General features: G+C 45.6%; 1 protein-coding gene across 1 annotated transcript in view; it reads left to right on the top strand.

Annotated features, from left to right (window-relative positions):
• The window catches only part of LOC311101996 (protocadherin Fat 3-like), a gene marked incomplete at both ends in the record, with an annotated part of 150652 nt that overhangs the window by 91845 nt on the left and 34467 nt on the right, over positions 1-24340 (top strand). The window contains 5 exons of the mRNA XM_084143220.1: positions 3635-3774; positions 6848-7123; positions 9392-9602; positions 12665-15399; positions 15580-16951. Of these exons, the coding sequence (XP_083999346.1) occupies positions 3635-3774; positions 6848-7123; positions 9392-9602; positions 12665-15399; positions 15580-16951 (4734 nt within the window). The remainder of the gene's footprint in view (positions 1-3634; positions 3775-6847; positions 7124-9391; positions 9603-12664; positions 15400-15579; positions 16952-24340) is intronic.

The following is a 24340-nucleotide window of genomic DNA, read 5'->3' on the forward strand; positions in this document are numbered from 1 at the left end:
GGAGCGGCTTCCCTTACTAATCTGCATAGAGAGACTGAGGGAAACAATTTTAGCGTTTAATAACAGCCGTGTCGCGGAGGGTTCGGTTTCCCCTCTATAATTTGATGGAAGGGAACTGTTCTTTTTCCGTCTGCCCGGTTGCCGCCGTGCCAAACCTCAGTGCCTCCTTTCCCGAAATGGAGCGTTTGGTTGATTGGGTCATATAGGATGGCTCCAGACAGACAGACAGACATGCAGAGAGACACAGCCTTCTGAAGCCTTCATGGTTGGATTTTAATACTCTTAAATGGCTTATTTTTCTTAATACTGTAGTGGATTCGGCTATTTCAGCCACACCCATGCAATCTCCATAGACAAACATTGGCAGTAGAATGGCCTCACTGAAGAGCTCAGTGACTTTCAAAGTTGGCACCGTCATAGGATGCCACCTTTCCAACAAGTCCGTTCGTCAAATTTCTGCCCTACTAGAGCTGCCCCGGTCAACTGTAAGTGCTGTTATTGTGAAGTGAAAACGTCTAGGAGCAACAACAGCTCAGCCGCTAAGTGGTAGACGACACAAGCTCACAGAACAGGACCGCCGAGTGCTGAAGAACGTAGCGCATAAAACTTGTCTGTCCTTGGTCTGTCCTCACTACCGAGTTCCACACTGCCTCTGGAAGCAATGTCAGCACAATAACTGTTAATCGGGAGCTTCATGAAATGGGTTTCCATGGCCGAGCAGCCACACACACAACCCTAAGATCACCATGCGGAATGCCAAGCGTCAGCTGGAGGGGTGTAAAGCTCGCTGCCATTGGACTCTGGAGCAGTGGAAACGCGTTCTCTGGAGTGATGAATCACGCGTCACCATCTGGCAGTCCGACGGATAAATCTGGGTTTGGCGGATGCCAGGAAAACGCTACCTGCCCTAATGCATAGTGCCAACTGTAAAGTTTGGTGGAGGAGGAATAATGGTCTGGGGCTGTTTTTTCATGGTTCGGGCTAGGCCCCTTAGTTCCAGTGAAGGGAAATCTTAACGCTACAGCATACAATGACATTCTAGACGATTCTGTGCTTCCAACTTTGTGGCAACAGTTTGGGGAAGGCCCATTCCTATTTCAGCATGACATTGCCCCCGTGCACAAAGCGAGGTCCAAACAGAAATGGTTTGTCGAGATCGGTGTGGAAGAACTTGACTGGCCTGCACAGAGCCCTGACCTCAACTCCATCGAACACCTTTAGGATGAATTGGAACGCCGACTGCGAGCCAGGCCTAATCGCCTGACATCAGTGCCCGACCTCACTAATGCTCTTGTGGCTGAATGGAAGCAAGACCCCGCAGAAATGTTCCAAAATCTAGTGGAAAGCCTTCCCAGAAGAGTAGAGGCTGTTATAGCAGCAAAGGGGGGGACCAACTCCATGTCAATGCCCATGATTTTGGAATGCGATGTATGACGAGCAGGTGTCCACATACTTTTGGCCATGTAGTGTATATTGCACTCCACTAATGAATGTAAAATCGTCTGGTACGGATATGATGCTAATCAGCATACTGAACCGTAAAAGCACTAGATTGCTGTTAGCAGAAGGATCATGGCTGTTTTCAGTCTCTTCCTTTTGCACATCTTTTGAGGAAATCTGTTAGAACCGCATCACTGGAGTTATAATGATTTAAGAGACAGATGATAGAGAACTGGAAGTGTTTATTCTAACCCAAGCACAAATAGGACACACACACACACCCATGGTGAGTGGTGGAGCGTTATAGCATTAGCTGATGCTGGGCTGAGGTCATGGCTTTATTAGACAGAGACGCCGGGAGGAATCTGCACCACATACGCTAGTGCGTGCGCACACACACACACACACACACACACACACACACACACACACACACACACACACACACACACACACACACACACACACACACACTCACTCACTCACTCACTCACTCACTCACTCACTCACTCACTCACTCACTCACTCACTCACTCACACACACACACACACACACACACTCACACAATCACACACACATAATCTCATTCATACACACATACTCATTCATATAGTATACACACAGGCATGCAGACAAGCAGACACATTCTCACACACACAGTCTTGTACAGCAAACCTTGTGGGGACACACAATTCGGTCCCATTCAAATCCTATTTTCCCTAACCCCTAAACCTAACCCTAACCCGTACTCTTACCCTTACCCTAACCCTAACCTTAACCCTAACCTTAACCCAAAAAACCTAACCCTAAACATAACCCTAGCTTCCTAACCCTAAAACTAACCCTAGCTCCTAACAATAACCCTTAATGTAATTTTAACCCTAACACTAATTCTAACCTTAAACCTAAACCCCTAGACATAGCATTTGACCTTGTGGGGACTAACAAAATGTCCCCAGTTGGTCAAATTTCTGGTCCCCACAATAACTTCTGCTCCCCACAAGAATAGTTAAACACGTCTACGACACACACACACAAACACTCCGGACCCTTACATCGCACCTCCAAATGACCTTTACACACTCTGAGCTGTGAGTGGGATCAGCGTGAGGCCAAAATGTCCATTTAAATCAATTAGGTACCAGAGATGAGGCTATGGTTTATTGCAGCCAGTCTTAGTGGGCTCATTTCAGACTCGGGCCCGTTCACGCCTGAAGCTCCATTGACACAGGCTCTGTTAATTCAGTCTTTCAGGGCTCTGTTAATTCAGTCTTTGAGGGCTCCGTTAATTCAGTCTTTGAGGGCTCTGTTATTTCAGTCTTTGAGGGCTCTGTTAATTCAGTCTTTGAGGGTTCTGTAATTCAGTCTTTGAGGGCTCTGTTAATTCAGTCTTTCAGGGCTCTGTTAATTCAGTCCCTCGAGGACTGTTAATTCAGTCTTTTGAGGGCTCTGTTAATTCAGTCTTTCAGGGCTTTTTTTAATTCAGTCTTTGGGGGCTCTGTTAATTCAGTCTATCAGGGCTCTGTTATTTCAGTCCCTCGAGGACTCTGTTAATTCAGTCTTTGAGGGCTCTGTTAATTCAGTCTTTGAGGGCTCTGTTAATTCAGTCTTTCAGGGCTCTGTTAATTCAGTCTTTCAGGGCTCTCTCGTTTACTGGCTCTCTGTCTCTTAATTGTTATTTGCAGGAAGAGGAGGAAAGACTTCAGTCTGTCACAGTCTTGTTGGGTCTCTCTGAACCTAGTAATTACTCACAGATTGGTTGAAAGACACACACACACACACACACATACACACACACACACACACACTTGTATTGTGATTGTGCATGCCCACTCCCTGTTAGTTTATGTGTGTACGCTTTTGTGTGTAATGTTGTATTTGTGTGTGTTTGTGTCTATTTATGTATTCCCTGGAAGAGAGACAGGAATTATTCAGATCATATACTCCACACAACACTGTCACACCCACAATTCAGTATGCTTCCCTGTTTTTCACTATCACAGACCCATACACCTTATTAAAATGTACGTTTATGTGTAAGAGAGTCTGTTTGTTAGTGTGAGGTAGAGAGAGAGAGAGAAGAAGAGTGAGAACGTTTAGTGAAAGACAAAAGAGAGCGAGAGATGAATAACCAGCCCCTCCTCCTCCTCTGTCTCTACCCCCCTCTGCTCTCTATTCCCCCCTCCTGGCCAGGTGGTAACACTGACAGCCTGTTTGACATAGAGAAGTGCGTGGGCACCATCATCATCGCTAAGCCTCTGGACGCTGAGCAGCGCTCCTTCTACAACATGACTGTGGAGGTGACGGACGGGACCAACTCTGCAGCCACACAGGTAGCTGGAGACACAACATATCAGATCCCTATTTATTTATTCTCAGAAAGAGACAAATCTACTACCTGTATGTGTTGATTTTGGAGTACGTAAGTTAAAGTTAACGTGGCACTGTTAGTATTGTGTTCTGTAGCTTTCGACCACCTGTACATCTGAACACGCATAAATGCACCCTTACACAGACCCTCACACACACCCTCATAAAGTATAAACCACATGCATGCTACTAATAGTTACTTTTGAAACCACATACACAGACCTCGCCTTCATGGACGGACGCTACACTCCCATGCCCTCATTTTTCCCAAGGACATTATGTTTTTAACAAATTTCATCAGCCATTTGGAAAACGTCTTAGATGGTGTGATGGATGGCGTCACATTGTCACATTAATGATGGCGTCTGGCGTTTCAAGGACCTATTAGAGTGATCGGAACACGGCGAGCGGTGATAACTAGCAGTGTAATCGTCTCTCTCTCCCCGCGTCTAATTCCTCTGTTTGTACAGAGGACAGTAGCCTCCCCTGTCCTGTTCTGCCATGTCCTGTCCTGTTCTGCCATGTCCTGTCCTGTTCTGCCATGTCCTGTCCTGTTCTGCCATGTCCTGTCCTGTTCTGCCATGTCCTGTCCTGTTCTGCCATGTCCTGTCCTGTTCTGCCATGTCCTGTCCTGTTCTGCCATGTCCTGTCCTGTTCTGCCATGTCCTGTCCTGTTCTGCCATGTCCTGTCCTGTTCTGCCATGTCCTGTCCTGTTCTGCCATGTCCTGTCCTGTTCTGCCATGTCCTGTCCTGTTCTGCCATGTCCTGTCCTGTTCTGCCATGTCCTGTCCTGTTCTGCCATGTCCTGTCCTGTTCTGTTCCTTTCGCACTGTTCAGACTGTGGTTGAACGGTCCAAAGATTGTTAGTGTATAACTGAGCTATTGTGAAGATTCTTATCAGTCTCTGTTTGAGTTAGGAATGTCATGTTGTATAGTGGGTTGGACGTTATACAGTGTGATGATAGAGAAATATACCAGTATATCTTATTTCCCTTTCCTCTTTTAGATGATCTGTCACATACTATGTGTGTTTACTGTGTGTTAAATGCAGAAGGTGACTGTGGTGGAACAGGACACGCACACACAGTAGAATGGATTAGCTTTTCATAGAGAGGATATGGATTGCAGTGACATACGGAATGTGCTTGCAAGACACCTTATAATTTCCCCGTGACAGTCCGTTCCACGGCGAATGTCACTATACCTGCTCCGTGTCATTTTCAGGGCCAGTGCTTTTCAATACCCAGGCATTAGGCCTGTGAAAGGGACACATTAATACCATATAATTTATATTCATATGTATTTTGTATTTTTGTCATATCCATGCATGTCTGTCTGTCATGTTCCTACGGTGCTTGGCATTGTTTCTGTAAAGCGTTTTGAGACAAGGTGACAGAGAAACTGGTTCCCTGGTGTAAAGGATAGTATACTGATAATGCTGGAGATTTAGATTAATATGAACACATTCACACATACATGTACTGTAGGTTTGGTTGCCTTTTTCCATGTCTTACATCACATTTTTATATTTATCTCTCTCTCTCTCTCTCTCTCTCTCTCTCTCTCCTCTCTCTCTCTCTCTCTCTCTCTCTCTCTCTCTCTCTCTCTCTCTCTCTCTCTCTCTCTCTCTCTCTCTCTCTCTCTCTCTCTCTCTCTCTCTCTCTCTCTCTCTCTCTCTCTCTCTCTCTCTCTTCTCTCTCTCTCTCTCTCTCTCTCTCTCTCTCTCTCTCTCTCTCTCTCTCTCTCTCTCTCTCTCTCTCTCTCTCTCTCTCTCTCTCTCTCTCTCTCTCTCTCTTCCTCTTTTCATCAGAATGATAGCTGGAGGGAAATGCAAATTGGCTTTACTGTTGTGTGCCCTGAAAGAGAGAGCCAACCCACTGGGCACAGACGTCAATTCAACATCTATTCCACATTGGTTCAACGTAATTTCATTGAAATTACAACGTTGATTCAACCAGTGTGTGCCCAGTGAGAATCCTCATTAAGTACAGAGATCTAATAGCTAGCTAGGGCACAGGAAGCCAAAAACATCCTCTCTCACCTACTCTACTCTCTATTCAGACTGAGTAACTCTTTCTGTCTCAGTTGGTCCATTAGGCCATGTCGTGCTAGTACCTGTTCACGATGTCCAAGCCCCCTTGCTATTCATTCCAACACACTGCCTACCAACACACACACACACACACACACACACACACACACACACACACACACACACACACACACACATACACATACAGTCCCTACACACCCCTGCAAGATAGTCCTGTGTAGATCAGTTGGTAGAGCATGGTGCTTGCAGCGCTATGGTTGTGGGTTTGATTCCCACGGGGGACCAGTACGAAGAAAGTATTAAAATGTATTCACTCACTACTGTAAGTCGCTCTGGATAAGTGTGTCTGCTAAATGTCTAAAAAGTAAAAATGCAAGATGTGCTGACTAAATCCCTATGGGTGTTCAATACACCTACAAACACATGTGTATCCCCCCGGCCCACACACACACCTGTAAGACATTCTGACAGTAGAGCCAGTCATGAGAGGCTGTGCTGACTTCCCTTCTTCAACATCACAGATGGAGGCTCAGCGTGACGCCCAATGGGGGAAATCTCCACTGTTCACCGGCAGGAAGACAGCTGCTGCTCCTGTCTTATATTTAGCCTCCCAATACGCCTTCCTTCTTACGCAACGCCACCGCCTTTGTCACCGGCGGTGGGAATCTGCTGTTCTTGACTCACAAGATTTCCATGAGTCATCAACCGTCAACACAGTACATGACATGCAACACAACAAGCACGTCAGCAAACATATGTCTCGACTGGCATATACGGTACATGGCGTATATATATACATGAGCTGCAAAAACATCTTATTCACATAATAGTTGTGACAGACTCGCAAATATGTACTGTATGACACGGAACTGAATATAGTATCTGACCGACTGTATATGTTATGGCCTGAAGACAAAAACGTTTGTGTGTTGTAGTACTACGACATAGCCTACCCACAACCCCCCTCTCTCCCTCTCTCCAGGTCCACATCACAGTGTTGGACAACAACGACAACGCACCCGTCTTCTCCCAGCCCACCTATGACATCACCATCTCTGAGGACACGCCCGCGGAGACGGAGGTGGTCCAGGTGTTGGCGTCGGACCGTGACGAGCGCCACCGCCTCACCTACTCCCTCCACAGCGCCATCGACCCCTCCAGCCTGCGGCTGTTCCGTATTGACCCCAACACTGGCACGGTGTATACTACAGAGAGACTGGACCACGAGGCTAGAGCACAGCACATCCTCACTGTCATGGTGAGAGACTGAGACCGTTACTGTTCTATCAAATATGGTTAGGTTATCTTGAATTTCATTGTAAGGGAGTATTCCATTTGCATTATTTGTTCACATTCTCTTAAGATTCTGCATGAAAAGCCCTCCATTGGTTATGGATGTGTTGAAGCTGTCAGAGGAGGAGAGGAGAGGAGAGGAGAGGAGAGGAGAGGAGAGGAGAGGAGAGGAGAGGAGAGGAGAGGAGAGGAGAGGAGAGGAGAGGAGAGGAGAGGAGAGGAGAGGAGAGATGTAGAGTGGGTCAAGAACATTATCTTTATTCCAGTAGCTTAATATTCTAATGTAACTCAGCTCTCCTGCCAGAGACTACTTCTATGTCTGTTCTCATTTTACCTGAGCTCATCATTAAGCAATTACACTAATTACTGAGAGCAATGAACCAACGTCTCACCCTCGTCAAGGGAATGAGACAGTTTTAGGAACCATGACCGTGTGTGTGTGTGTGTGTGTGTGTGTGTGTGTGTGTGTGTGTGTGTGTGTGTGTGTGTGTGTGTGTGTGTTGGGGAGAGAGATAAAAGGAATGTGCGAAAGAGAGATGTGAGAGTGATCTGTCTGGAACTGTTTTGTGTTGGTTGGGAGAGTGTTAGGTGTGTGTGTGTGTGTGTGTGTGTGTGTGTGTGTGTGTGTGTGTGTGTGTGTGTGGAGTCAGACTGTATTTGTGTGTGTTTGTGTGTGTGTGTGTGGAGTTTTAAAATGAATCACCCTCATTCACTCTGTTTTACTTCATTCCTCTGGTTCAGTGGGTAGTAAAAATAGGAAACGACTGCTCATCTTACCACTGTAGTCGTACTGTTTTCTCAAATCACTTCATCTCCGGGAAATGTAATTATCGATCAAACGTTGTCATTTTGAATTTTATCATACCGTGGTGATAAGCGAGGTAGGAACGTCTGCTTGACATTTTTAATGAGGGAAAATATTTCAGTTTGAGGCGAAGCACTGATTTAATTAGGTGGAATCCACAGGTAGATAGTATATTTAAAATCTGACATTCGGTGTGCCCATGGCAGTGCCTACTGTGCTGGAACCAGGTATGTTTCTACATGTATAGGCTAAAATATGATCAGTATCTCATAATTATAACATCTTCCTGCACTAAATAGATAAGAGGTCTAACAATATAAATATTAATTGACTACACATAACCACTACAGAGTCCAAGATAACAGTCCCCAAACAGAGCATTGACTACACATAACCACTACAGAGTCCAAGATAACGGTCACCTAACAGAGCATTGACTACACATAACCACTACAGAGTCCAAGATAACGGTCCCCAAACAGAGCATTGACTACACATAACCACTACAGAGTCCAAGATAACGGTCCCCAAACAGAGCATTGACTACACATAACCACCACAGAGTCCAAGATAACGGTCCCCAAACAGAGCATTGACTACACATAACCACTACAGAATCCAAGATAACAGTCCCCAAACAGAGCATTGACTACACATAACCACTACAGAGTCCAAGATAACGGTCCCCAAACAGAGCACGTATAACAGTTTTGGCTATTGTGTGTAGCTGCTTTGATTAATAGAAAGGCTGAGCCACAATGATACTCCTATTATCCTGAGCCTCAGGCGAACATAGACAAACATGCATAGACACAGACAGAACAGACACAGAACAGCTCTTATCTCCAATGGACCCAGTGATCTTCCGCCTACCACTTCCTCAGTACCATAATACCATTCAGTCTAGGGCTATTATACCACTCATAGTCCCAGTGGGTTGTGTTAAGAGTGTTGAACTAGCCAGTGTTTCATAATACTGACAGCAGACCTAGCGCTAATTCTGATGCTAATGCTGGTTCTATTAATACTCACCCTGTGTGGTGCCTCGTATGAGACAGGCTTTTTCTCTGATCCCATTCTCTTGTTGTGGAGAGTCTCGCATCGGGGCATAAATATCCATCTCATTAGCCCTCTAATTCTCATCTGGTCTCTCAATGACAGGATTACTCCGTCCCAAAAGACCCATGGTGGTTTGCAGTGACACTCACTTTTCATTTCATGGGAAGTTAAAGCTTCAGTACATTTTATAAATGGAAACTCCAAGAATATTTGTCCTATTGATTCTGTTTGTTTAGAAAGTTATTTTGTAATATGCAAGTGTTTATTTTGCCTCATGCCGGTTATATAATGAGAAATGTAATTGTGTCAGATCTAATACTATACACCTGCATTAGTAGACCAATGATTGGAATAATTTTTCTCCCTCAGGTAAAAGACCAGGAGTTTCCGTACAGGAGGAACCTGGCCCGAGTGTTGGTGGATGTGGAGGATGTTAATGACCATGTCCCAGTGTTCACCAGTGCTCTGTACGAGGGTTCGGTCTATGAGTCTGCAGCAGTGGGCTCTGCTGTGCTCCAGGTGACTGCCCTGGACAAAGACAAGGGAGAGAACGCAGAACTCCTGTATACTATGGAATCAGGTGAGCAACTATAGAAAAGGAATTGTAACTAAACAATAAGGCCCGAGGAGGTATGGTATATATGGCCAATATAACACGGCTAAGGGCTGTTCTTAAGCATGACGCAACACGGAATGCCTGGATACAGCCCTTAGCCGTGGTATATTGGCCATATACCACAAACCCCCAAGGTGCCTTATTGCTATTATAAACTGGTTACCAACATAATTAGAGCAGTACAAATAAATGTTTTGTCACACCCGTGGTATACCGTCTGATATACCATGGCTTTCAACCAATCAGCATTCAGGGCTCGAACCACCCAGTTTATAATAAGAGTTTTAGAACTATCAAAATATTAAGGTGTGTCTAACTATACATAGATATAGACCAGGGGTCTCCAACCTTTTCTAGCATGAGAGCTACTTTTAAAAAAGGAAACATTGTGCGAGCTACATTTTTGTTTTCTAGCTTTCAAATAGGCACATTCTTCCTTTCTCCTCTCCCCTGCAACTCTTCCCCGGGTCCTTAGAAGGAAAGTTGCGCAATATGTTTGCTGTCAATATACAGTTGAAGTCGGAAGTTTACGTTTTTCACAATTACTGACATTTAATCCTAGTAAAAATTCCCTGTTTTAGGTCAGTTAGGATCACCACTTCATTTTAAGAATGTGAAATGTCAGAATAATAGTAGAGAGAATGATTTATTTCAGCTTTTATTTATTTAATCACATTCCCAGTGGGTCAGAAGTTTACATGCACTCAATTAGTATTTGGTAGCATTGCCTTTAAATTGTTTAATTTGGGTCAAACCATTTGGGTAGCCTTCCACAAGCTTCCCACGATAAGTTGGGTGAGTTTTGGCCCATTCCTCCTGACAGAGCTGGTGTAACTGAGTCAGGTTTGTAGGCCTCCTTGCTCGCACACGCCTTTTCAGTTCTGCCCACACATTTTCTATAGGATTGAGGTCAGGGCTTTGTGATGGCCACTCCAATACCTTGACTTTGTTGTCCTTAAGCCATTTTGCCACAACTTTGGAAGTATGCTTGGGGTCATTGTCCATTTGGAAGACCCATTTGCGACCAAGCTTTAACTTCCTGACTGATGTCTTGAGATATTGCTTCAATATATCCACATAATTTTCCTTCCTCATGATGCCATCTATATTGTGAAGTGCACCAGTCCCTCCTGCAGCAAAGCACCCCCACAGCATGATGCTGCCACCCCCGTGCTTAACGGTTGGGATGGTGTTCTTCGGCTTGCAAGAACCCCCTTTTTCCTCCAAACATAACAATGGTAATTATGGCCAAACAGTTATATTTCTGTTTCATCTGACCAGAGGACATTTCTCCAAAAAGTACGATCTTTGTCCCCATGTGCATTTGCAAACCGTAGTCTGGCTTTTTATGGTGGTTTTGGAGCAGTGGCTTCTTCCTTGCTGAGCGGCCTTTCAGGTCATGTCGATATAGGACTTGTTTTACTGTGGATATAGATACTTTTGTACCTGTTTCCTCCAGCATCTTCAAAAGCTCCTTTGCTGTTGTTCTGGGATTGATTTGCACTTTTCGCACCAAAGTACGTTCATCTCTAGGAGACAGAACGCGTCTCCTTCCTGAGCGGTATGACGGCTGCGTGGTCCCATGGTGTTTATACTTGCGTACTATTGTTTGTACAGATGAACGTGGTACCTTCAGGCGTTTGGAAATTGCTCCCAAGGATCAACCAGACTTGTGGAGGTCTACCATTTTTTTTCTGAGGTCTTGGCTGATTTCTTTTGATTTTCCCATGATGTCAAGCAAAGAGGCACTGAGTTTGAAGGTAGGCCTTGAAATACATCCACAGATACACCTCTAATTGACTCAAATGATGTCAATTAGCCTATCAGAAGCTCCTAAAGCCATGACATCATTTTCTGGAATTTTCCAAGCTGTTTAAAGGCACAGTCAACTTAGTGTATGTAAACTTCTGACCCACTGGAATTGTGATACAGTGAATTATAAGTGAAATAATCTGTGTAAACAATTGTTGGAAAAATTACTTGTGTCATGCACAAAGTAGATGTGCTAACCGACATGCCAAAACTATAGTTTGTTAACAAGAAATGTGTGGAGTGGTTGAAAAACGAGTTTTAATGACTCCAACCTAAGTGTATGTAAACTTCAGACTTCAACTGTACCTGGTAAAATAATGGTTAATAAACCACTCTAAGGGGGCCCTATTAAATCGCAGATTTTTTTCCCAAATTCTGTTTGATATTTACCAAATTATGTTTTCTCAGTTAAATATTTTCTGGTTTTAGATGTATAAATGTTTTACTCTCAAAATTACAATTGTTCATAGAGAAACAATGAAATTGGATGTTCTGAGTCCATGTCATGCTTAAATCACATCAGAAGACAATTTTTTAGAAAACTAACAAATAGATTTTTGAGTGTAATTTAGTTGCGCATCTGGCCCTTTAATTACTGTCTAATGTGAGGAATGTGCCAGTCTAGCGATGGTTCTGTACTGCTGCTACTCATTTCATGGCAAAGTTAGCAAATAATAGATACAAATGATATACTTACTCATGATATACTTCTGTCAGGTAAGCCTACTTTACAGTTAACATTTAATTGAGAAGGTTTTGGGGAAAGTACGCCCATTTCTGTCAACCTACAAAAATGGTTATCACATCAACTGGCTACAAATGGAGCAATAGACAAACGTGCGCACCACACAGACAGACAGGGACAATTGCTGGAAATTAATTGGCAGATATTGTGTTAGGTTTGGCTTTTTAAGCCAATAGTGGCTAACCAGAGGTGGGATAATGTCAATATTGTGTTGATTAGATAGTAGCTGGGAGCTTGCAGTGTCTGATACTTGTGAGATTTGTTTATGACAGTTTGCGGTGGAACACGTGAAAATGTCATGTACTTTCAGAATTGTTTGGCAAGCTACTCATAGGTCGGTCGACCTATTGGAGACTCCTGATATAGACAGTATATCGATAATAGATTACAATATACAAACAGTTTATATAGATTTAGTTACACTAGTTTTTATCACTGAATATTCATTGTTATGTCTGTTTTCCTTTAGGCAACACAGGGAACACGTTCCGGATTGAGCCGGTTCTGGGGATCATCTCTGTGGCCCGCGAGCTCGACCTCTCTAACATCGGCCATTACGTCATCACTGTCAGAGTCACCGACAACGGGTCCCCGCCACTCTCTGCCACCTCTGTGGTTCGCATCACCGTCACGCTCTCCGACAATGCCGGACCCAAGTTCCCCCAGACCGAGTACCAGGCCGAGGTCACAGAGAACATTGCCGTGGGAACCTCTGTCACCACGGTGAGCGCCATGAGCCAATCCACACTGACCTATGACATCCGACATGGCAACAGCAAACGCACCTTCAGGATCAACCAGTATAGCGGTGTGATCACAACTCAAAAACCCCTTGACTATGAGACCACAGCATCTTATAACCTGATTGTCCAGGCCACCAACATGGCTGGGATGGCCTCCAACGCCACCCTGCTCATACGGGTGGTGGATGAAAACGACAACCCACCTGTGTTCCAGCTGCTGCGCTACCAAGGTAGTATCAGGGAGGCAGTGCCCATCAACAGTGTGGTCCTGAACCCAGACAACACTCCTTTGGTCATCAAGGCCACTGATGCTGACCGCAACCAGAACGCTCTCCTGGTCTATCAGATCGTTGAGGACACAGCCAAGATGTTCTTTACAGTGGATTCTGGCACCGGCTCCATCAGGACTATCGCCAACCTGGACCATGAGACGTTTGCTAGTTTTAACTTTCATGTTCACGTGAGGGACAGTGGGAGGCCTCAGCTGACAGCGGATAGCCCCACTGAGGTCACCATCCAAGTGATCGACACAAACGACTCTCCACCTGTCTTCACCCAGGACGCCTATGAAACTGTCCTGCTGCTGCCCACCTATGTAGGAGTAGAGGCATTACAGGTCTCAGCCACGGACCCAGATCAAAACGTCCCCACAGAACTCACCTACTCACTGACAGATGGCAACCTGGAGCACTTTGCCATCCAGCCCTCCAGCGGCATCATCACCGTCAAGAACAACAACTTCTCCAAGGAACGGTTCCGCTTCAATGTCAAAGTGTCCGACGGGAAGTTCTCCAGCACTGCTCTAGTCACTGTGCTGGTCCGTGAGACGCTGGACTCTGGCCTCTTCTTCGCCCACAGCCTCTACTCCTCGTCCATCCAGGAGAACAATACGAACATCACCAAAGTGGCCGTGGTCAATGCAGTGGGGAATCGCCTCAACGAGCCCCTCAAGTACACCCTACTGAATCCAGGGACACGCTTCCGGATCCGACCCACCTCTGGCGTAATCCAGACCACTGGGGTTCCCTTCGACCGTGAGGAGCAGGAGTTCTATGAGCTGGTGGTGGAGGCTGGGAGGGAGCACGACCATCTGCGTGTTGCCAGGGTGATGGTCAGGGTCCAGGTAGAGGACATTAACGACAACGCTCCTGTGTTCCTAGGACTTCCGTATTACGCTGCTGTCCAAGTGGAGGCTGAACCTGGTGCGCCCATATTCAGAGTCACCGCCGTGGACCGTGACAAAGGCATCAACGGAGATGTGTCCTACTACCTCAAAGACGACCACGGACACTTTGAGATTGACAGGCTGACGGGCGGCCTCCGTCTGAAGAAGGCTTTTGAGTCTGACCTGTCCAACCAGGAATACCAGATGGTAGTTTACGCCAAGGACGGAGGTTACCCTTCCCTCTCATCCACCGTAGAGTTCCCCATCACTGTGGTGAACAAGGCCATGCCCGTCTTTGACAAGTCCTTCTACGCAGTGACGGTGAATGAGGATGTAGAGGTACATACGCCTATATTAGGAATCAATGCCACCAGCCCAGAGGGCCAGAACATCATCTACACCATCGTGGAGGGAGACCCCTCTCTGCAGTTCGACATCGGCTTTGACACCGGAGTCATCAGAGTCATCAACTCCCTGGACTATGAGATCGCCCCATCCTTCCGTCTGACCGTCAGAGCCACAGACTACCTGACCGGCGCTCGTGCTGAGGTGGACGTAGATGTCACAGTTAATGACGTCAATGATAACCCTCCAGTGTTTGAGAAAACATCATATAAGGCGGTTCTGTCTGAGACTGCCATGATCGGCACTCCGGGGCTGCAAGTGGTGGCTACCGACCAAGACTCTGAGAAGAACAACATCGTACGCTATCAGATCTTCTACCCCACAGATGCCTACAACAACACCGACCACTTCCACATTGACAGCAGCAGCGGCCTCATCCTGACCGCCCGCATGCTCGACCACGAGCTGGTCCAGCGCTATGACTTCATCGTCAGGGCAACCGATAACGGCTTCCCACCGCTGAGCAGTGAAGTGTCGGTCACAGTGGTGGTGAACGACATGAACGACAACCCTCCGGTGTTTAACCAGCTTCTCTACGAGGCCTATGTCAGCGAGCTGGCCCCTAGGGGCCATTTTGTGACCTGCATCCAGGCTTCGGATGCTGACAGCTCCGACTATGACAAACTGGAGTACAGCATCCTGTCAGGGAACGAAAGGATTAACTTTGTGATGGATGATAAGACTGGTATCATCACGCTGTCTGGTCACAGAAAGCAGAGGATGGAGCCAGCCTACAGTCTGAATGTATCCGTGTCTGATGGGGTGTTCACCAGCACGGCCCAGGTGCACGTCAGGGTCCTGGGGGCCAACCTCTACAGTCCTGTGTTTGAACTGAATGTCTACGAGGCAGAGGTACGGGAAAATGCAGCGATAGGAGTCAAGGTGATCCAGGTAAGAGCCATACATTTTAAAGTATTCAGCTTATGAGCATTAATTGAAATAATGATATGTATTTTATTTACTGAAGCTTTGATGTACACAATACTGTATTTGTAATAGTATTTGTAATATGTTTTGTTTGACATGTGCAATACCCCATCTAAAATAAAGTAACTTAACTATTATTTCCAGGTGAGGGCGACCGATGCTGACCCAGGAGTGTTTGGCCAGATTACCTACTCATTCATCAATGACGTGGGCAAGGACCAGTTCAGTGTGGACGCCAATGGTCAGATCACCACCCTGGAGAAGCTGGACAGAGAGGACCCAGCCAACAAGGACATTTTCCTCACGGTGGCAGCCCAGGACAAGGGTGGAAGGGCCTCCTACTGCACCGTCCGGGTCTCCCTGGTTGATGACAACGACAACGTCCCTCGCTTCAGAGCTACGGAATACCGTGCTTCCGTCAAATCTGACGTGGGCAAGGGCTTCCTGGTGACCCAGATCCAGGCATATGATCCTGACGATGGTGCCAACTCTAAAGTGACATACTCGCTCTACAGCGAGGCGCACGCACCCGTGGTGGATATCTTAGAGATCGACCCTGACAACGGCTGGATGGTCACCAAGGGGAGTTTCAGCCACCTGTGCAACTCTGTCCTGTCTTTCTTTGTCAAAGCAGTAGATGGAGGCATCCCTGTCAAGCACTCTTTAGTATCAGTCTACATCCATGTCTTGGCCCCTGACGCCCTCATCCCGTCCTTTACCCAACCCCAGTTTTCCTTTACCGTCCCAGAGGACACCCCTATAGGAGCTGCCCTGGGGTCCGTCCGCCTCATCACCCCACCAGGCTACGCCTCGCTGCCAGTCACCTTTGCTCTGGTCAACGGAGAGACCGGGGAAAACAACCAGGATGGAGTCCTGGTGGTGGACTGGGACACTGGGGTCATCAAGCTGGACAAGCCCCTGGACCACGAGGTCATCACCTCCTTCCACTTCAAGATCACGGCCACGGTCCAGCAGGCCAAGCTGGACTCTGTGACCAGCGTAGACGTAGAAGTCAAAGTCTTGGATCTGAACGACAACAAGCCAGCATTTGAATCCAACTCTTACGAGGCAACAGCGATGGAAGGGATGCCTATCGGCACCATGATCATCCAGGTTCAGGCTCTGGACCCAGACTCTGGAGCTAACGGACAAGTTACATACAGCCTATGCACATTGGCGCAATCTGAAGGGGAGCCGGACCAATCCACAGAGACCTTCACCATTGACAGCAACACAGGCTGGATCTCTACTCTCAAGGAGTTGGACCACGAGATGTGCCCATCCTACGCCTTCCTGGTTGTGGCCTCAGACCTGGGGGAGGCCCTGACCCTCTCCTCAACCTCCATGGTGACCGTGGCCGTGTCAGACATCAACGACAACCCACCCAGCTTCCTGGATGAGAGGTACTGGGGCTCGGTGCGCGAGAGCGACCCCCCTGGCGAGGTGGTGGCGGTGCTCAACACTAGAGACGACGACAGCTCTGCAGTGAACCGCCAAGTCAGCTATCACATCACAGGTGAGTCAGAGAATGGGAGTGTGTGTGTTATTAATGTGTTTAGCTGTCTGTCCCCTTTATGCATCTTTATATGTCTCACTGTCTGTCTTCCAGCTTGTCTTCTGTCCCCCTCTCTCACTCACTGACTGTCTGTCTGCTTCTCTACCTTCATATTGTCTATCTCTATCTGTCTGTCTCTGTCTCCCTGTCTCACTTCACTGCCTGCCTGCCTCTCTATCTATCGATCTGTCTCTCTCTCTCACTCCACTGCCTGCCTCTCTATCTACTGTATCTGTCTGTCTATTTGTCTGTCTGTCGGTCTCTCTATCGGTCTCTTTGTCGGTCTATCTGTCTGTCTGTCTGTCTGTCTCGCTATCTGTCTGTCTGTCGGTCTGTCTGTCTGTCTCTCTGTCTGTCTGTCTGTCTCTGTCTCTCTGTCTGTCTGTCTATCTCTGCCTGTCTGTCTCGCTCTCTGTCTCTCGGTCTGTCTGTCTGTCTCTGTCTCTCTGTCTGCCTGTACCACTGTCTGTCTGTCTGTGTCTCTCGGTCTGTCTCTGTCTCTCTGTCTGCCTGTACCACTGTCTGTCTGTCGGTCTGTCTGTCTGTCTCTGTCTCTCAGTCTGCCTGTACCACTGTCTGTCTCTCTGTCTGTCTGTCTCTGTCTCTCTGTCTGCCTGGCTGTCTCTGTCTGTCTGTCTGTCTGTCTGTACCACTGTCTGTCGCCTTGTTTACTTCAGATAAACTCTTCATTTGTATTCTGCCTGGCTCATCTCCATCCCATCACAACAACGCTCGTGAATAAACACGAGGGAAACTCATAACACTAAATTAAGGATGAGGCATGATTTATAATTCATAAATGTCTTATTCGTATCTTAGGTATGTTTGCGCATGCCAGCAGTGGGGGCTTGATTAATAAACAATCGTTGTCGCAGTAATAATGATTTGAATACTGCTGAAACTAGCTCTCACTGCCAGATAAGCAATTTTTTCACCACAAAATATGACGTGCCTGCACAACAACCCTGACATTTAGCACAAAATTACAGCCTCGCCGAAGGCCGCTGAGGATACTAAATACAGTTAGAGTAAACAGTTTAAAGACACGAGTACCTGCAGTGCATTTGATTAAAGTTGTTGCTATAGCAATAAGTCCTGTTTTTATCTCTCTCCATGTCTTTAATGGATGGATGTTTCTTTTAAAGTGTTTGTGGCAGGAGACTGGAGAGGGTTAATTAGATTGTGGTTGACCCAGGGACATCAATGGGAGTTCATTTTCATAAATGTTTTTGCCTTTTAGGGAGTATTTGATTTGGTGAAGTACCTGGCAGTTGAAAGTGTGGTCAAGTCTAGTTTGATACATAATGAAACAAAGATATCAAAGGTGAGAGAGAAGAACAAAAGAGGACTACATCTGTCTTTTATGAATGTCTTGTTGAAAGAGGGTAAAAGTTGTCTGATTTGTTCTCTGCTAATTAACAAGTGAGGAAATAAGAATTAAGTAGGAACGCCCAATGAGACGGAGCGGTGGATCGCCATGCCACCTGGGAATAGGAAGCTAATGAAGGACTTTGAAAAGCAGGAAACCCTCTGCTGAATGGCATTCTAATGAGCATCGCCAGCAGAGAGAGAGAGAGGAAGGGAGGGAGGGAGGGAGAATAAAAGACAGGAGAGATGTGACCTTACTTACAACAAAGAGAGAGAGGCAGATAGATTGAGAAGGAGAATAAACTTATGTTACACACTGCATAGAAAAAGAGAGAGGATGAGAGAGAGAGAATGAATTGAGGTTACATACTGCTGTGAGAGGGAGAGAATGAACGACAGCTAGATGTGACCTTACACAGCAGAGAGACACTGAACGGATTTTACACACTTTTACAAAGAGACACATTGAATCAATCTTTGACACAGCAGGAAATAGATAGAAAGTGTCGTGGAAATTCTAATCAATAATGAGGAGAGACAAGGTCAATCACCAATCAGGATATTGCTTTATTCAAAACGTATTAATAGGGCAGCAGGTCACACCACCCACAACCGTGAATGGAGTGAGTGCTCTGCAATAATGAGGCTGGTCGACCCAACACTCTTGAGTGTTGGGCCGAGAGCTCTGACATACAGACAATACAAATACCTTTTATAGCAAAGATACACCCTCTCAGTCTACGTGACAAACAGCAGATGTGTGGAATGAGTCAAAAGGTTAGGATTTGTATGAAATAAATGAATAATTCACAGCAGACAGTATCTGCGGTGAAGACTGTTCTCATTGTATGGAAACCAGGGTTTGGCCCCAAGACAAGGTTCTTATCAACATTATCCATACCCGAGCCATCTCTCCCTGGTACCTTACATTACACAAACACCAATTCAGTCTATGAAAATGCAGGTTCAGTCAGACCGGAGACATCTCCCTTTCACACACAACTAATCATAGAATGGAATGTGGCTATTGATTTTGTCACCTAGCCATTCATAAATCAATTGTCGGCTCCAGATACCCCTATCTCGAAACCCATGTCCTTGACCACATGCCTAGACTAGCTGCAGGGAGCTGGAGTAGAAACCATCCCGTTACAAAAACCTAGCATTAGTAGAACAGTATATAATTGTTATCTATTAATATTAAACGAAACAGGTAAACATGTTACATGTAGATTTTTCTATCACAAAAGCCAGGGATATACAGTACCAATCAAAGGTTTGGACACACCTACTCATTCAAGGTTTTTCTTTATTTTTACTATTTTTTACATTGTAGAATAATAGTGACCAGCTTCACCTGGAATGCTTTTCCAACAGTCTTGAAGGAGTTCCCACATATGCTGAGCAGTTGTTGGCTAATTTTCCTTCACTCTGCCGTCCGACTCATCCCAAACCATCTCAATTGGGTTGAGGTCGGGGCATTGTGGAGGCCAGGTCATCTGATGCAGCACTCCATCACTCTCCCTCTTGGTAAATTAGCCCTTACACAGCCTGGAGGTGTGATGGGTCATTGTCCTGTTGAAAAACAAATGATAGTCCCACTAAGCCCAAACCAGATGGGATGGCGTATCGCTGCAGAATGCTGTGGTAGCCATGCTGGTTAAGTGTGCCTTGAATTCTAAACAAATCACAGACAGTGTCACCAGCAAAGCACCCCCACACCATAGCACCTCCTCCTCCATGCTTTACGGTGGGAACTACACATGCGGAGATCATCCGTTCACCCACGCCGCGTCTCACAAAGCCACGGCGGTTGGAACCAAAAATCTCCAATTTGGACTCCAGACCAAAGGACACATTTTCACCTGTCTAATGTCCATTGCTCGTGTTTCTTGGCCCAAGCAAGTTTCTTCTTCTTATTGGTGTCCTTTAGTAATGGTTTCTTTGCAGCAATTCCACCATGAAGGCCTGATTCACACAGTCTCCTCTGAACAGTTGATGTTGAGATGTGTCTGTTACTTGAACTCTATGAAGCATTTATTTGGGCTGCAATTTCTGAGGCTGGTAACTCTAATGAACTTATCCTCTGCAGCAGAGGTAACTCTGGGTCTTCCATTCCTGTGGCGGTCCTCATGAGAGCCAGTTTCATCATAGCGCTTGATGGTTTTTGCGACTGCACTTGAATAACCTTTCAAAGTTCTTGAAATGTTACATATTGACTGACCTTCATGTCTTAAAGTAATGATGACTGATATTTCTCTTTGCTTATTTGAGCTGTTCTTGCCATAATATGGACTTTGTCTTTTACCAAATAGGGATATCTTCTGTATACATTTGACATTCTTGTCATTAACAGATGCTCTTATCCAGAGCGACTTACAGTCAGTGAGTGCATACATTTTCATACTGGCCCCCCGTGGGAAACGAACCCATAAACCTGGTGTTGCAAGCGCCATGCTCTACCAACTGAGCTACAGGGGACCTGTCACAACACAACTGATTGGCTCAAATGCATTAAGAAGGAAAGAAATTCCACAAATTAACTTTTAAGAAGGAACACCTGTTAATTGAAATGCATTCCAGATGACTACCTCATGACTGGTTGAGAGAATGCCAAGAGGTTGCAAAGCTGTCATCAAGGCAAAGGGTGGCTATTTGAAGAATCTCAAATATAAAATATATTTTGATTTGTTTAACACTTTTCTGGTTACTACATGATTCCATATGTGTTATTTCATAGTTTTGATGTCTTCACTTTTATTCTACAATGTAAAAAAAAAAAAAAAAAAAAAAAGAAAACCTTCAATGAGTAGGTGTGTCCAAACCTTTGACTGGTACTGTATGTTTTTATACTCCCACAAAGGGAATACCTGTATGGAAGAGGTACCAACACCACAAGGTGAAAAACAACGTCATTTGATTTGATTTAGCCGAGCCAGATATTTTACAGACTATTTCATTACTGCTGTATTATAGTCTAATATTGTTGGGTGTTGTCTTGGCTACCTGATGGCATTCTATCTGCCAAATTTTGGGAGGATTTTAACACTTTGACGGAAGCCAGGGGATGCGATATGATATATCCACAGGCGTTGACTCCCAGCGGCTCCCAAAGCCTCATCTAGACATCTGCATCTTAGTTTCCGCCACACCATCCTTGATGAGGTAACATGAAAGTTTAATCAAATGTAAACAAACTGGAAAATGGAAATGTAATGATTGAGTCCCGTGTAGCTCAGTTGGTAGAGCATGGTGTTTGCAACGTCAGGGTTGTGGGTTCGTTTCCCACGGAGGACCAGTATGAGAAAAAAAAAATGTATGCACTCACTAACTGTAAGTCGCTCTGGATAAGAGCGTCTGCTAAATGACAAAAATGTAATTGAGTGTTTGTGATGTGGTTGGGCAGGCTTACAAGAAATGTCTTTGTGTGTCTGATCCATTTACAATGATGGAAATCTTTTTATATCAACTCTGTTTGCGTCCATCGTCCCCACCCAAGTCGCATCGATAGATCAAGATCATGCATTTAGCCACCGGCTGATTTTAATTACACAGAGTTTAGCGATGTTGAGATGAATCGGGAAGCTGGGTGTTTAGAGCTATCATCAGACCATATTGAGGGGAGTGGAGAGGAAAAAACAATTAGGATGTTATTATAATAGAAGAGTGGAGAGGAAATAACTATTAGGATGTTGTTATAATAGGAGGGGAGTGGAGAGGAAAAAACTATTAGGATGTTATTATAATAGAAGAGTGGAGAGGAAATAACTATTAGGATGTTGTTATAATAGGAGGGGAGTGGAGAGGAAAAAACTATTAGGATGTTATTATAATAGAAGAGTGGAGAGGAAATAACTATTAGGATGTTGTTATAATAGGAGGGGAGTGGAGAGGAAAAAACTATTAGGATGTTGTTATAATAGGAGGGGAGTGGAGAGGAAATAACTATTAGGATGTTGTTATAATAGGAGGGGAGTGGAGAGGAAATAACTATTAGGATGTTGTTATAATAGGAGGGGAGTGGAGAGGAAATAACTATTAGGATGTTGTTATAATAGGAGGGGAGTGGAGAGGAAATAACTATTAGGATGTTGTTATAATAGGAGAGTGGAGAGGAAATAACTATTAGGATGTTGTTATAATAGGAGGGGAGTGGAGAGGAAATAACTATTAGGATGTTGTTATAATAGGAGAGTGGAGAGGAAATAACTATTAGGATGTTGTTATAATAGGAGGGGAGTGGAGAGGAAATAACTATTAGGATGTTGTTATAATAGGAGGGGAGTGGAGAGGAAATAACTATTAGGATGTTGTTTTAATAGGAGGGGAGTGGAGAGGAAATAACTATTAGGCTGTTGTTATAATAGGAGGGGAGAGGAGAGGAAATAACTATTAGGATGTTGTTATAATAGGAGAGTGGAGAGGAAATAACTATTAGGATGTTGTTATAATAGGAGGGGAGTGGAGAGGAAATAACTATTAGGATGTTGTTATAATAGGAGGGGAGTGGAGAGGAAATAACTATTAGGATGTTGTTATAATAGGAGGGGAGTGGAGAGGAAATAACTATTAGGATGTTGTTATAATAGGAGGGGAGTGGAGAGGAAATAACTATTAGGATGTTGTTATAATAGTAGGGGAGTGGAGAGGAAATAACTATTAGGATGTTGTTATAATAGGAGGGGAGTGGAGAGGAAATAACTATTAGGATGTTATTATAATAGGAGGGGAGTGGAGAGGAAATAACTATTAGGATGTTGTTATAATAGGAGGGGAGTGGAGAGGAAATAACTATTAGGATGTTGTTATAATAGGAGGGGAGTGGAGAGGAAATAACTATTAGGATGTTGTTATAATAGGAGGGGAGTGGAGAGGAAAAAAACGATTACGATGTTGTTATAATAGGAGGGAAGTGGAGAGGAAATAACTATTAGGATGTTGTTATAATAGGAGGGAAGTGGAGAGGAAATAACTATTAGGATGTTGTTATAATAGGAGGGGAGTGGAGAGGAAAAATGTATTAGGATGTTGTTATAATAGGAGACAATGTTTGTCCTGCTGCTCCCTTTGTTTTATGTTTCAGACAGAGAGAATGTCTGTCTCTGACGGAGGTCTTTGGGCTGTGTTGTGGTATGTTGTCAGGGGGTATTGGCCAGTGAGTTGGGGTGGCTCAGACGTCAGGTCCCTAGTCTACACTCAGTGGACACTTTCTTAATCGAATGCACTTATTATATGTCACTCTGGATAAAAGTGTCTGCTGGAAAGCACTTCAGACAGAGGACTTCTAGCACTTCACTTCTCTGTCATTATTTTGTTTCCCCCTCCTTTTTCTAATTTCCTACTTTCTCTCAACATGTGTGTCTGCCTGCCTGCCTGCCTGTCTGTCTGTCTGCCTTTGTCTGTCTGCATGCCTGTCTGCCTTTCTGCCTGCCTGTCTGCCTGCCTGCATGCCTATCTGCCTGACTGTCTACCTGCATGCCTGCCTGCCTGCCTGCCTATCTGCCTGCCTGCCTGCCTGCCTGCCTGTCTGCCTGCCTGCCTGCCTGCATGCCTGCATGCCTGTCTGCCTGTCTGCGTGTCTGCCTGCCTGTCTGCCTGTCTGTCTGCGTGTCTGCCTGCCTGCATGCCTATCTGCCTGACTGTCTACCTGCATGCCTGCCTGCCTGCCTGCCTATCTGCCTGCCTGCCTGCCTGCCTGCCTGTCTGCCTGCCTGCCTGCCTGCCTGCCTGCCTGCCTGCCTGCCTGCCTGCCTGCCTGTCTGCCTGCCTGCCTGCCTGCATGCCTGCATGCCTGCATGCCTGTCTGCCTGTCTGCGTGTCTGCCTGCCTGTCTGCCTGCCTGTCTGCGTGTCTGCCTGCATGCATGCATGTCTGCCTGTCTGCCTGCCTGCCTGCCTGCATGCCTATCTGCCTGCCTGCCTGCCTGCCTGCCTGTCTGCCTGCCTGCCTGCCTGCCTGCCTGCCTGCCTGCCTGCCTGCCTG

Source organism: Coregonus lavaretus (genome assembly GCF_964263955.1).
Source record: "Coregonus lavaretus genome assembly, chromosome: 26".
In the NCBI taxonomy this organism is placed as follows: domain Eukaryota; kingdom Metazoa; phylum Chordata; class Actinopteri; order Salmoniformes; family Salmonidae; genus Coregonus; species Coregonus lavaretus.